The sequence below is a fragment of the Phyllostomus discolor genome, chromosome 10 (assembly GCF_004126475.2).
Source record: "Phyllostomus discolor isolate MPI-MPIP mPhyDis1 chromosome 10, mPhyDis1.pri.v3, whole genome shotgun sequence".
Taxonomy (NCBI): domain Eukaryota; kingdom Metazoa; phylum Chordata; class Mammalia; order Chiroptera; family Phyllostomidae; genus Phyllostomus; species Phyllostomus discolor.
In genome coordinates, this window is record NC_040912.2 from 68,484,011 (window position 1) to 68,500,034 (window position 16,024).

General features: G+C 37.4%; 1 protein-coding gene across 1 annotated transcript in view; it reads left to right on the forward strand.

Annotated features, from left to right (window-relative positions):
* CPED1 (cadherin like and PC-esterase domain containing 1) overlaps nucleotides 1–16,024 on the forward strand; it is a 275,507-nt gene that overhangs the window by 54,021 nt on the left and 205,462 nt on the right. The window contains 1 exon segment of the mRNA XM_028525677.2: nucleotides 9,226–9,332. Coding sequence (XP_028381478.1) covers nucleotides 9,226–9,332 — 107 coding nt within the window.

The following is a 16,024-nucleotide window of genomic DNA, read 5'->3' on the forward strand; positions in this document are numbered from 1 at the left end:
GTGGTTTTGGGGAGTAAGACCACAGCGGTTCCCATCCCTTCACATCAAGGGTGTATACTGTCAACATGACATCGCGGTTGCTGCTAACCTCATGTCCTGACTGTGGGGGTGTTAGTCAGATTGTCCACTGTGAAGTTCTTCTTTTACTGCCACTTTCCTTACTGTGTCTTTGGAAGGATGTCGTTATGCACAACCTACACCAAGGGAGTAAGAAGTTGTGCTTCTTATCCGTTACTGAGGAGTAGCCATGGATATTATTTGGAATTTTTCTGAATGGAAGATTTGTCCCTTCATGCCTTTTTATTTATTTATTTATTTATTTATTTATTAAACCATTTGTTTTTATCAGTATGGACTCATGGAATTTTTTTCCAATATTACTTTTGTTACTTAACTTGTTTCCAGTGTTGACTATTGGCTCATGTGACCCTTTGACATACCTTCATCATTGCTGTTGTTTTTTGTTTGTTTGCTTGTTTGTTTTGAGCTCTTTCTTACTTTCCAGGATGCTCCAGGCTCATCTTGTATATTAATGCTCCAGCCTTTGAACCAACCAATTCTCCAAGGACCCTTGATTCTTTTTATTGAAAAAAATATTAGAAACCAGTATCTGGGCGCTAGATGCAGTATGATTTTTAAATTGCTGCAGTGTCCATTTATTTTAAGTGTTAAGAATTGCAGATATCAGATACTTGGTAAAAATTCAGTATTGAGTGCTTTCTTTTAGACAGAAAATGATCTTGAAAGCAATGAAAGTTTAAACACACATACACACATATACAATCAGCTACACTTCAATAGAAAACAACAGAAGTTGCAAAAAAGTCTTTTAAAAAGGCATTCTGCACTGGCCAGGTAGCTCAGTTGTTGGAGCATCATCTGGATAGACCAGGGTTGCAGGTTTGATCCTGGGTCAGGGCATACACAAGAATCAACCAGTGAATGCATAAGTAAGTGGAACAACAAATTGATGTTTCTCCCTAAAATCAATTTTAAAAATTTTAAAGTCATTTAAGAAATGTATGGAAGGAACTTTAGCAAACCCTCTAAGGTAAAGTAAACATTTCTTGAATTTATTCCATAAGAATAAAATCTATTTCCTTTCATGCTCTTCTTAATGGAAAATTTCTTCAAAGCAGGAATCTTTTAAACTTTTGCAAAAATTTAAGAATAATGATGCTTTCTTGAGCTTTTGTATAGATTAGAAGAATCTCAGAACCTCAAAATGATTCACAGAAACCATCTCATTGACCTTCACAACCTCTCACAGGGTAGAAAGAGGATAGATATTAGGACAGAAGGCTTGATCCCTGGTGTGGATATAGAACAATGAGGGAGAGAATAGTTGAGAGTTTCTCTATGATAAAACACAAAATTTTAATCATCAGCTCTTAAACAATAAGAAGCCAGAGGCACAACAAGCAAAAACCTATGACCAGTAAGGAATCAGATTTAATTAGATTTTGTACTGTGTTGTATAAATCATTGAAGACCTCAAGGTTCTATATATATGATTTCTCTTCAAGTGAGTTCTGAAAATTGAAATAGTCAATCCAATAAACATCTGCTAAATCTTTACTATAATCAGTGTTAGATACAAGAAGGTAAATGTTTTTTGTTCTTAAAAGAAGCTATGTTCATAGCAGCACAACTTACAATAGCCAAGGGCTGGAAGCAGCCTAAGTGCCCATTGGTAAATAAGTGGATGAAAAAACTGTGGTACATTTACACAATGGGATACTATGCAGCAGAAAGAAAGAGGGAGCTCCTACCCTTCATAACAGCATAGATAGAACTGGAGAGCATTATGCTAAGCGAAATAAGTCAGGTGGTGAAAGACAAATACCATATGATCTCATCTATAAGTGGAACCTAATCAATAAACAAACAAATGAGAAAAATAGAACTAGAGACATGGAAATAAAGACCAAACTGACTAATCAGAGTGGGGGTAAGGCGGACAACAGGGGAGAGAAGGGGAAGGGTCATCAAGGAACATGTATAAACAGCCCATGGACAAAGACAACGGGGCAGAGGAAAATTGAATGTGGGAGGTGAGGGTGGGTAGGGTAGGGGAGAGTAATGGGGGGAAATGAGGACAACTGTAATGGAACATTAAAAAAGAAAATGATATGAATAAATGTAGCTGTGGGTGCTTTGTTACTGCCCTATAGATTCATATTAAGAGTATAGTTAAGGGAACTAATTAATGAAACTTAACAGATTCAGGAAAACATATGTGTATTTGCAGTAGCTAATTTACATCCAAACAATGTAGTGGTAGAATCAAGCATAGAACCTAATTTATTATAAATAAGTTAATAATGTATTCACAAATGTAACACCATATACTAATCCTCATAAAGGATGGATACAGAGAAAGACTTGGTTATTCAATAAGAATCTTATAATCTGTTTGTGAAGAGAAGGGTATACAAGTGGAACAGTGCAATATGAAATACACTGATGTGATAAAGGAATATTATATATTATTTAGGAAGTAAACTTCTTCAGTATTTCATACTAAAAGAAAACAAATTTTAGGAAATCACATTAGTTGTATCCTTACGGATTATAATAATCAAAACTGTGAATAAGTAGATGAGGCTTGGGCTTTGTAGCTATGTATCTTGGAAGCTCATGGACAAGTTTATTTTTTGAGTCATTCTCTGTAAATCTTTTCTGCTTCAGTCTAACATGTGTGTGTTCCCAGAAAAGTTTCCAGTAAGTAAAACTCTTGGAATCTGCTATTTTTTAAATAATTATTTCAATGCAATGAATAGTTAACTTTGTTTTTATGTTTGCTTCTCTTCCTTCATTTTACTAAAAGAACATATCTGTATGTCCTTTCAAAACAACTTTAACAATTTTTTTCTCACTGTCTTTCATCTTTAATTTTTACAAAAGTCTTTTAGTGTACTGGCTTTTGATTTGTATTTGTTGGCTTGATACTCACATTGAGTTATTTATTTGTGCATTTATCAAATATGTAGCAAATATTTCTTACTTTCCAGCCCCTGTTGTTGGTACTGAGAATGAGAGTACAATGTCTGCCCAGCAGATATCTAGCCATGTCATATGTAAAATAGTGACATTTATTGAAGATGATACAAGATACAAGAAATATTACACATAAGACAATGATGCCTCAGTCCCCTTCAAAGCAGGCATCCTGGGACCTTACACAGTTCTCTCAATCACCATCAGCTGTCCTGTTATATTTTCCTGAATCTCATAGATGGTCTGAAATCTCTTCCCTTTTAAAGGTGATTTTAGTTTTGGGAAAAGCCAGGAGTTGCAGGGTGCCAAATCTGGGCCATAGTGGGGCTGAGTCACCTGGGTGATTTGATGTTTTGCCAAAAAACTTTGCACAAGACGTGATGCATGAGTAGGTGCATTGTTGTGATGAAGCTGCCAATCACCAGTTGCTCATAGCTACAGCCTTCTGAATCATCTGAATAGTTTCTGCAGAGGAATGTTCAAACTTAACACAAAATTTGATGCAGATTCATTGCTCTACTCAGTCATTTTGAATGCGATGGCCACACTGTACACATGCTCACTCAATGGTGTCTACCACCCCCAGTGACTAGTACAGTGAAGTCACCATTGTTCACTCATGAGCATTCCAGTCCACTCTCCTTGGCTGCCAGGTTATATTGATGTCATGCAAACTGTTCTCATTATATTAACAATGGCTAGGCTTTTTCTGGACAGACCTCATATAGTCATGAACAAAACAGTCCTGCCCTCATGGAACTCATTCAAATGGGGAGAGCCAGGAAATAAACAAATAGACAAATATATAATCTGTCAGATGGTAAATGCTGTGAGGAAAAATAAAGCAGGTATAGACTTAACATCCTGAGATTTTTATACAATGTGCCAGAAAATTGAAGTTGTCATTCCTTGAGAATAAACAGCATTGATATAGCGCCGCTGTCTGAGAATTCTCTGTTGTTCTCCGGATTGAATGACTGATCCGGCAGATCTTATCAATGAAGGAGGTCATCTGGGAGGCAGGAAATGATTGTTTGTTTTGCATGGCAGCCTGCCTGTGAGAGGCTGGGAATATTCTAAAGGCAGCTTCACTCCTTAGGGCAGACACATGATTAAAATAAAAACAAAAACAAAAGCAAAAACCTTTAACATTTTTTCTTACTTTTAACACCGAGATGTCAGCTGGTTCCTGAGAATCCTTAGAGAAGGACAAAAACAACTGGTACTATTTCACGTCTAAACTATAAATCTGGACGCTGACAAGTCCCCTGAAGTTGTCTGCGTGTCGTCATGCTTCCAGAGCCAACACTGTGCAGATGTGATAGGAGTGGTGTTATCAGCTACTCTGTTTCACAGTGTATGGAGAACTGCCTGTAGATTTTTTCATGTTTTTTGTAATTTTGAGATGGAGAATGGAACATCTACATCCTGTTTTTCTAGAACAATGTCCCATGACCTCTCCATTTAAGGGCTCGATTAACTCAGTCTTGGGGGCTAGTCCTGCTTTCGTTTCTTTGGGAAAGAAACTCTTTTCACCATCAAAAAATCAAAGCAACTTTTAGAGATTTCTTTTCAAAAGTAGGTGGAGGCCAAGTTAATATGTATAGTTTCTGAGTACTTGTGCAGTTGAATACTGCCTCTTTTACATATGAAAATTTTACTCCAATTACCAATGGTATTGCCAATAATGTTTTGCAGTGTGCCATTGCTGGGTAAGAGTCTCATAACACCTGAGTTATCCCTGTTACAGTATTTTTTTTCTCCAAGGTCCCAATGGAAAATAGATGCATGGGGCAGTAGTTGGAAAAATACTAAAGCTAAATAATTCCTTTTTGTCTCAGTCTCCTCTCTCATAAAGTATATGTAATAATTGTTTCTACCTCACAGTGGTGTTGGAAGTTCTGTATAAGTTAATATATAAGGCATCAAGAGCTAAGTTTCTCTGTCACCTCCTTGTTTTTTGAAAGGATAATGACATCATGGTCTCAAACATGGCCCCTAGAACTAGACTTCCTATATTCAAATTCTCTTCCTATCTCTACCTAGTTATTTAACCTTTCTGGTCTGCTTTGCCTGTTTTTCCCAAATCCACATCTGGCTTCTCAGCTCTTACACTCTAATGTCAACCTTCTGGGGGCAGAAGAACCACACCAAGTAAGATGAACTCCAAGAATGTTTGTCCTAATGCCTAGCAAAAGCGTGGCGTAGGCCATTTATAACTGTTGCCACAGACTGAGGCAGGCTGTAGGTGGGAAAGAGTCCAGGAGCAGAGTGTGAGTAAGAAAAAGATGAGGGCGGACCAATCTTAGAGTGGGACCGGGGTCACTTTAGCAAATCCAACCAGAGAAAAAGAGATAAGTAAAAAAGATGGTCACAGGCCACTCTTGCCTTTTCTAGGCTCCTGAGAGAAAGGTAACTCTTAAGAAGTTACATGTGAGTCCTTTCTAACTTCAATACAGTCAGTGAAATGTCTTTTGAGTTGAGGTGACCTTATTCAACATTGTGGGAGAGCATGGCCAAGTATGGAAATCAAAGGGCATACTCAGACATTCTTTTAAGACCAACTGACGGAATATCAATTTGCCTGAAGTCATTAAAATCAATTTACATAATGAAGAGTGTAAATTCATTAAAAGCTAAAACATGGAGCATCAACTTGCTGAAGAGTAATTAGTGCGACACTGACATACTGGTATTTTACATCAGGTCTAGCACTGTTTTCTGCTGCTAGAGACAGAGCCTGCCAGGCAGCATTAGGACCAGGCAGGACCAGTACGGTAAACGGGAGAACATGTGGGCTGCTGTACTTAGCTCTAGTTAGTGGCTGCCATGTAGGGCATGGACCAGGTACTATTAGAGCTTCCCAGTTTTCAAATGAAGGCTGAAATCTGGAGTTTTATGTGAATTGTGCTGATATTTGCATTTTGACTAATACTTGAATTTAAAGCAAAACCAAAACAAACACTGTGCTGGCCAAATACACCCCCACACACGGGCTTGACTCTCCCTGAGCGCCCGCAGTCCATAGTCTCAGTGTGCACGCTGGGCATGTGTGGATCGTCTCTGCTGCCAGCTCAGTGAGCATGCCCAGAAGCTCCACATGTCCACTCATTTGTAATTTTGCTGAGGCAAAAATTTGTATCCCAAATGCTCCAACGTTGACTTCTGAGTGTGATTTTCTTAGCTAGTGCTTTGCTTTCTGCCCAGTTTCTATAATTCCATGTGGCTTTTGGGGTTTTAAAAATCAAGTTTGAATACCCAATATCACTTATGAAACAAAGTTTTTACTCTCAGAAAGGTCTGTGAGAGTTCGGAAAGGTAGTTGACTTCTAATGTTAGAGAAAGAAATGAAAAGAAAGTGAAAAAGACTACTAAATATTTAACTTTTAACTGGAAAATAGTTTGAGGTAGAATTTGATGAAGATAACAATAAGAATTTTGAGTGGAAACAATCAGTGTTTTTGCAGACCATGGTAGCAAAAATTAGGTAAGAAGTAAATATTAAGAGATGATTTGAAAATTTTAGTTTTACTTTATTTCATTTTAAAGGGAAATGTATGCACTATAAAGTATTTTTAAACTGTTAATTTAGAATACTAAATATTAAACATTTTTGAGAAATGATGGTACCCTGTATAAATGTCAAAAAACTGCTATGCTTTGTGAGTTATCCTAAATTCTTTTTCATGTTTACACCCCTCAAATAGATTGCTGAAGGCAGTGATTGCTTTTTCTTTTTGCAATTTACTTTCATATTTCTAGTATAATATTCTGCTTATTGGACATTCTTTATAAATTGGGTGCTTTGAATTATTTAAAGGTATCTTCCAGTTTTAAACATTTATTGCTTAATTTTTTTCTATCAAATCCAGACATTATGTGTATGCCCTGGGTAGTGAAGGAGGCCGTGACTCAGACTTGGAGAAATATAAAAATTATACTCTGTTTTTAATACCTGAACAATACAGTTTAAAATTTGAAATCCTTTATTTATATGCCTTTATCTTTTTTAAATTTTTTAAATTGGTGATTCTATTAAATTTATCTCATTTTTTCCCTTTTGCCCCCTTCCACCCAGCCCACTCCTCTCACCCACAGTCACTCTCCTCTCTGTTGTCCATGTCCATGGGTCATTCATACATGCTCTTTGACTAGTCCCTTCCCCTTCTTTCCACCACTATCCCCCTCTCTCCTCCCCTCCTATAGCCATCAGTCTGTTCCATGTTTCCATGTCTCTGGTTCTATTTTTCTCATTAGTTTATTTTGTTCATTATATTCTAGTTATAAGTGAGGCCATGTGGTATTTGTTTTTCACTGATTGGCTTATTTCACTTAGCATGATAATCTCCAGTTCCATCCATGTGTAGGACTTCTTTCTTTCTACTGTGTAGTATTCCATTGTGTAAATGTGCCACCTTATATTCTTAAAATATTAGGTTGAGTATATTATGACAGGAGGTTTCTTCTAGGGTTGTAGTGTTTCCTGGGTTAGAAATAAAATAATATTGAGTGAAATTGTCTTTATGGTTTTCCTTTTGAATCCATATCACTAGGTTTTGGCTAAAAATATGAGGTGCATACTTAAAATTAAGTATTGGTATTATCAGCGTATTTGGATTGGGCTAATGGAATCTGTAGTTTCCTTCAACGTCAGGGTGTGTGGAACAGGATAGATACTTCAAGCCTAAGGCTTGATGGAGATTACATGGAGAGATTTCTCCCACCCCCAAATCTCCTGCATCATTTCTCCTTGTCCCTTTGAACTGTTGTATGATCTTTCAGCATCTTGGGATACATAGCAAACAGAGAAGCTCTGGGACAAGAGCTCAGATGTGAAGTGGAGTTCAGTTGCCTGGATCCTTTTGTTTGGCAGAGAGAATTCTCTTCTAGCAACAGATCAATGAGAAACAAAGGAACCAATAGCCCAGACAGCACAGAGCTTGTCAAATTGTAAAAGACTTGATTAGGGAAGAGTAAAATTTCATTCCTAATTGTCACAGTTCACTCTTCTTTATTAATCTTTTTTTCCATAAAGCCATTCTTTGAAAATGTTATGCTCTCAAGTGAGAAATTCTTCTGGCAAAAATTTAAAAGATAGTACTAGGAGATGTTGGTTATTTCTCCCTTTAAGAGACCACTAATACCTGACATGGAAGGTGACTTGGGAGGTCTGGCGTAGTAACTTGAAGGAACATTATCTCACAAGAAGTCAACAAAAGACCATGTGTATAGAAATTGCTTAATTTTTTAAACTGGGTTTCTGTCCAAAATAGGGAAGTTTCCCAAGTAATATCAATTCTTTTATGCATAACGTTTTTGCTTATTTTTGAGATACATATTCATATATCCTCTCTGCAGTAATGTGTTTGCCACCCTGTCATGGGCTACTTATTCATTCATTCACTTGAAAAATATTTTTAAAGTACCAGTTTTATGCAAGGCATGTTGATAAAAAATTTGTATAAATAAATCAAAGAGAATGTGTGAAATATATGTAAATGTTAATTTTTAAATGCTTGATTATTATACAAGAATGTACTCTCCTAAGATTATTTTGGCAAGTTACTAGGGTTTGTTGGCAAAGAGTTTTGTCCTTGGTGAAATAATTGAAATATTATTTTCATTGGTCCATGTTATACTGTGTATTTTGAACTAACTTTGTGCTGTTTATAACTAGACCCACAAATTCCTTTTGGACAAAATCTGTCTTTTAAATTTTTCATTGAATTTCATTTTCTGCCCACTGCAAGTTTTGTTTGTAAGAAATCTTGTAAAAGTATATTTGATGTTCAAGGTCTATGAAAAGCAATGGTGTTGCTGAAGCCCAGAACAAAAAATTCAGTCTTTTGACTTATTATTATTTTATTTTGCAGCTATCTCCAATCTTGCAAGCTTTATAATCTTCTTTCCTCCCAATCTCCAAATAAGATACAAATTTATAAAGTTAGTTATTTAAACATTCCAATTATAGTTTTTAAAGGAATTTTATGATATTGCTTCAGACAATTCAAATTTCCCTATGATACAATACTAAATATAAAAATATTAGTTCTGCTAAATTAGAAAAGTTGAATTTTAGTTATTTTGAATATTGACTTTTAAGTATATTTAGAATCATTGTCGCTTGTGCTCTAGGATCAAAGTAATCACATTCTCTAAACTGAAGAAGAAAATACTGCCTTTAAAAAATCTGATAATTTTTTTTCATTGCTCTTTTGCTAATAGGTGAGTTGGGCTCTTGGGATCTGCTCATTTGCCTGTCTTCTAAGAAAGCTGGTGGAAAACCCTGCATATCCAAGGAAGACATGTGCCAGTTAGGTTTACATCAAAAGGTAAAAAAATTTTTTCAATTGTGCACAGATTACACCAGCCCTATAGATATTACTGTCAGTATTTCTTGTTCTATAATGTTTAAAAAAGTCTCAAAAATTAGATTCATTGTATATTTGGAGAAATTTCCATGGCCATGACTTACACACTTTACCATGAAAAGTTCACCACTTTTTGTTTGATAGAATCCCCCTCAGCTTCAGCTGCTACCATTAAGGACCCAGTTTTACCTAGTAAGACACAAACTTGATTGAGAAGTCTGTAGCCCATGGACAGTTGCTTACCTTGACCACATGCTCATCCAAAGTAGTAAAATCTTTATTCTCTAGATCACTGTTTTGACTTTTTCAAAGTTAAAGTGGTATCTTGAATTATGATAAAATTCATACAATTTTTATTAACTGTAAAAATTGTCATCCAATATTTAGTGTCTACTTTGTGTGAATTTTTATAAATGCTTTTAGAAAAGTTTAAAAAATTATCAAATGCCTTTAATGTGCTAGTCACTGTGCTGGAAAATTTGCATATGCTCTGTTTTGATACCTATAACAAGTCTCAGAAAAGTATCAAAACCAATAGCTATTTTTCAGTGGTGTTAATAAAACAGTATTATAGTAGCAACCCCAGTCACTTGGTATTTCTGCAACTGACAGTCTTGGTAACTCCTTCCTCCTTCTAACTTTTCATTCCCTTGGTCTTTGGGCTAAGCACATTGTTTTGGTTCTTGTACATCTTTGGCCATCTCTTCTCTCCCTCTTTTTTTTTAAGATACTTTTGATTTTATTGTTGTGCAAGTACAGTTTTCTGACTTCCCCCCACCTCTCCCCCCACCCCAGCCTTCCCCACCCACCTCCCCCACTTGCACCCCCCCTTGTTATTGTCCATGTGTCCTTTATAGTTGTCCCTGTAAACCTTTCACCCTTTCCCCCCATTATCCCTTCCACTCTCCTTCTGGTTACTATCTGCTTGTTCTTGATTTCAGTGTCTTTGGCTACATTTTGCTTGCTTCTCTTTTTTTTCATTAGCTGCTTTTTGCCTGCCCATTCTTAAATGCCAGTGTTTCCTAATACTACTCTTAAAGTTTCAACCACCATTTGTAGTTAATGATTCCCAAAGTTACATCTAAATTTCAGAGCACTCTCCCAGGCTTTGGGCTTGCATGTGTATCCCCAGGCCTGCTGATCATCTCCTCTGTATGTCTCACAGACACCTCAAACTCAATGCAGAGAAAATTAGCCCATTTCTTTCTCTAATAAATTTACTTCTTGCATTTAGAAGCTTTGCCAAACTTCTTTTCTATTGGTCATAAGCACAGTCAACTCCCTGTCACTTGCTAGGATAGAAATCTGGCCTTTACCCCTGGGCCCTTCTCTTTTGTCATCTGCATTCCATCAATCACCAATATGAAGGAATCTAAATATTTCTCAAATATTTTCCTACTCCATATTTCTCAAATATCTGTACTTACTACCTTTAAGTTCTCTGAAGCAAATATTTTCCCCCTGAAATTTATCCTGCCCACAGTTGTCACCGTGAAAAACATGAAGTCTTTTCTGTGTGTATCAGTCCACCTCCCAGCAGGAGACATATGGCATACTCAAAAGGATATAACTAAAGAGAAAGGAATGAAAGAGCTACTTTATAGAGGTTTTGACAGGATGAGAAAAATAAAGAAACAAACAAAAAGATTAGAGACACAAAGAAACCAGCAACATTATAACTTTTTACGCACCTCTGGTCTAAAGAAGGTGATGCAGAAGGAATGGTGTAGCAGATCCTAATGAGAGCTGGAGCCGAGAGAAAGGTCTGCAGAGAAGCTATAAGAGAGGATCTATAAACGTAGGGAAGGTTAGCCATTGCCAAATCATAATCCTGCAGAGAGGAAGCCGGGAGATAAGTGCCCAGCCTCTCCCCACTCCCACCCTTCTATCTCTTGCCAAGGCCTCTCAATGGTACCAGGCACCATTTGAAGAATTTACATATTTATTTGTGTCCATATTGAGGAGACTAAAGCTCACAGAAGTTAAGAAAATGACCTAAGACCTCACAGCTAATAAATGAAGCAACCAGGATTCAGACAGTCTGACTTCAAATTCTGTTTTCTTAACTGTATCACTATAGAAACTTTCTAAATAAATATTTAGCCACTGCACTTACAGCCTATGCTAATGAATATTCCTAAAGAATACATAAATTCTAAGTGATACATACTCACTATTACTTTAAAACATAAATAATTTAAAGCTTCATGGGCTATGACTTATTTATGCAAATATATCAAAACACAGGTTGCTTCCAATTTGTTGAGGATGTTGTAGGATTGTCAATGACTGTAGAATAAACAAAGAAAGGGCACCTATTCAAATTAAAATTACTAATCATCTCAGAGCTTTGGGATTTAAGTGCTTTATGAAAATGATCTTCAGACCTGTTGTAGAAAATGAATGGTCAGGAGTCTCTCTAGGCAGGAGGAGAGTGACATAAACTTAACATGGTGTTGGTCCATGTGATGCTGAAAGTGAAGGGAGGTCCACTACTTGGGGTAGCACTAAATTTAGTAACTGGGGCTGTATCTCACCTCCAACAGACAGGTTACAGTGTGTTCAGAGCAGGGGGATTGGTTTCTAGTTCTAAGTGTCTGTAGCAGCCCCTGACACCAGGGTGCTGTTTTTAGTGCTTGGAGCACTGAGATCTACAGAAATGGCTCCTGTCTGAAAGCGTGCAAGGGTATTTTTAGGTGAACTTGATGGAATGATGACTGTATGTTAGAGACGTGGGGGATGAATTAGTTGTTTCTCTTATTGTCATTAATTCTTTCTTATGGATGATAATGAACAGCTGTCAGAGTTCCTATTTTTGATAAAATGAAAGATATGAAGGTCTGTGCATATCTAATGCACAGAGCAGTCCCTAAGACTGCTCTACAATGTGAAGTGTGTGTCACTCTCGATGTTCACAAGTGACTAAAAACACTATTTTTACTTGGGTGTTTTCTCTTTAAAAATTTTTTTATTTTTAGAGAGAGGGGAAAGGAGAGAGGAATAGAGGGAGAGAAACATATGCGAGAGAGAAACATCGATTGGCCAGGAGAACCCAACAACCCAGGCATGTGAGCTGACTGGGAATCAAACCAGTGATCTGCTTTGCAGGGATGGCCCAATTAACTGAGCCACACCGGTTAAGGCTTCTAGGGTGCTTTCTTAAACTTTATAAACAGTCTAAATTTAAATGTCCATTCTCCTTAATGAATTACTGTAGTTTTAGTTTGTTTTATTTTGAAACACTTTCTCAATGTTTATCGTTAATATTGTACTGTTGCTGTTATTAAAGTTCTCAAAATAGGAATTATTTTTTTACTTTTGCTTCTAACAGTATGTAATGAAAATAATTTAGATGCAGATTATCACAGATTAGTATTTTAGAAGTTATGCTGGGATTGAAGTCTTTTCAAAGGCACATTTCCTTTCTCCCAGTTTGACCTCAGAAATATCCTAGTCTCAAATGTCATTATCATTTTTATATTTATTCTAATCCTTTCAAAGATATGAAAGATCTTTGTGCCTTCTGCTCAATTTTGCTGTGAACCTCAACTACCTCCCAAAATAAAGGCTGATAAAAAATGATTACTTCACTGTGGACCTGGAGAAGCTCATCATATAAAAGTCAACTAAACCAAGTAAAAACTTCTTTGATGTTCCACTTGATAACAATGCAAATCTGATAAATTTTATGATGCACATAAAACTAAGAATAACAAGTACTAAGACACAGAAGAGCACAGTTAGGTTTAACAGTTAAAAAATTAGAGTGTGTGTCATACAGTTGATTTGTCCCGTCAGCTCTATGACCCGTAGCCCTTGCAGGTACTTATTTCTCTGTGTTGAGTCATTCTGCTTAACTGCTTAGTGTGGAGCTCAGTTCCAGAGTAAGATGGAAACGATGTTTCTGGTGCCATGTGTCGCCACTGCTATGTCATCTGCTGCAACTCTGTGATTTCCAAAGATACACTTTGGAGGAAAGAGCACAGGAAGAGGTCATTGGTGGGGGACGGGAAAACAGAAGGTGGAAGGGGAAGAGCAGTTGCTTCCCATGCTTTGGCTCTAGTGTGTTGAAGCAGGTGTTTTGTTGACCCTGAGTCAGTTCATTCTTCTGCCCCAAGGTCCCAAGTGAAAAGTCATCATCTATCTGATGAGACATAGCAACCTACCCTTCTATGGGAAACCTGTGCACGTTGTGCACTGTGTGTGAAGCATCTACACATATTTTCCTGGCTCATTAGTCCAGTTATTGTTACCCATGTTGCCAGGAATCTTTCGTTTCTGTCAGTTTGTAGCAGATGCTGGGGCCTCGGATGCTCTAAGCATTTGCAGTGACAACATGTTTGCTCTGAGCCTTTCAAGAAGTGGGAGAAGGTTTTAAACTGGACCTGTGCCAGTGCACGGTCTTTAATGTTACTTACGTAATGCTGGTTCTCTTTCTGGGTCTTTTTATTATTAAAGATTCTATTTAGTCAATAGCAACTGCATCATTTTGCTTCAGGTGGGGGAAAATGGTTTAAGTTTATTGACTTCTGAAGCTTTTAACATCAGAAAGATTTTTTGTGTGTTAACTTAAGAAAAAAATTAAAAATTTTTTAATTTTTAAAAATTATAATTAAAAAAATTTTTTTTAAATTTTCTTATGAGTTACCCCTATTTTTGCAGTGCTCTGTCCTTGACCTCCACCCTGTGCTAGTGTTACAGAAAGGAGCCTGTTGTGGGGGGCCCAGCCACCATTACCAAAACAAGCTTGCTTCCCCAGGGTCTTTCTGTACTATTGTTCATCTTGCCTGCCACCCTTAGGAATTGTGGCTCTCAATGCCAGAGTCTGATAAAAAAGGAAAGGAACTATTTATTCAAAAGTTATACAGGGTTAGAGTAATAGGAGAATGTCACCATTAAAATCCTCAAATCCTTTCAAAACACCCACAAACACACAAACACAGTCCTGTCTTCCCCTCTTTGCCCAACCATGCCAGTCAGGGGCGCCACACCTCAGGAAAAAGAAATAGAAGTCCATAGCTCAGCTAGACTCCTGGTTCCTCCCAGTAATTCCTACTCAGCTGGGCAAGTCTCCCTCAGTCCCCAGCACCATCAGCTCTGTTGCCAGAGTGAACTCCAGTTCTTAATCCAAAATCATGTGGCACCTCCTCATGGCCCACCATCAAGAATCCTTTTATCCCTTTTCTTCCCACTTGGTCTTGTATTGTCCTTCTATCTAGTCCTGCGTTGTCTCTCCTGCATTCTTTCAAATGCTGAGAGCTCCGCATGGTTGCTACACCTTGATTTCCTGCTTCCTAAGCTGCATGGTCAAGGGAGTCCCCTCACTGCTCCCAAAACCATGTGGTTAAAACCCCTGCATGGCTGCCCCACCTGGGTTTAAGTCCCCAGCGAGAATCTTCCTCTGTAACCCCATTTCCAACTCTTCCCACAATCAGCTATACCTGCCAGCACTCCCACCGTTTATTCCTTTCTTGGCTGCCATAGTAAGTTTGGGCAGGCATGGTCCCTTGGCATGGAGTGAACCATGTCCAAGCTCTCATGCAGAGAGCTGCCTCCTAGCTACATCATGGGTCAAAGTCATGACCATATCCCTAGCTAGCTTGCTATTCATATGCAAATTAACTCAATAGACCTGCCCCGCAGCCAGACTTGTTGGGGTGGGGATCCTATATTCCTGGACACCCCAAGTTCTGGACCCTGTTACAAATCCCCCCTTTGGTGGGCCCTGGCTGCACCCTGTTACATTAGGAATTCTCAATAGAAAACTTTAGGACTTTATGAAAACCTTTCTTTTCCTACATTTAGTCTTTGAACTGTCTTAAACTTTCAAATCTGAGAAATGTAGGCATCTCTAAAATCTATTGTGCACTACACTTATGTCCTTTTCTCAGTTCTCAGTGCAATAAGAATGTAAGTGGCTCAGACTTTGGTATCTTTGTAGACTTTTAAATGGGATGTTCAGGAATGTTGCTGGTGCAGATTCACAGAGTGGGTTCTGCTGAAGTGTGGGCTTCACCGCCTGAGCTGAAGTTGATGGTTTACTGAGCAAATGAATTGCTGTGGTGTTTCAAAGTACTTCAAATAAACCATTAATAAAAGAAATAAACGAAAACTATGATTGAAATATTGAATTGGTAAAATCTTAGAGGAGAAGTAGAACTTAAAGACCAAAGGGTCTATCTGCTTTATTTCACAGACGGGAAAAGTGAGAGAGGCCATGTGATGTGCTCAGGGTTACCTTTCTGTTAAGGGCGAGAAGTGGGACCACAACCTATGTTTCTGGTTCCCTTGCCTTTCGCCAACTGAAACTGAGTTCTTTTTATCTAATCAAGCCAGCAGGACACAGTAGAGAAAGTACAGTATTTTATTAGCTTAGAGTGAATTAATTTGAAAGTAATTAATAACTTTGAAAATAACTCTGATACTCAAATTTACATTGATCCCTTTTTGTTGGTTTTAAGAATGCTTTACCATGTCTGGAATTATTTTTGAGATTATGTTGATAATAGCAAGTTAATCAATCTGCAAATTCATAAGAGGAGAGAATTACCTTGATTGTATCTTTATAAGTTAAACTATATATATATAATATATATAACGGTACATATATGGATTTGCAATAACATTTATGTAGATTTTTAAGAACAAGATTT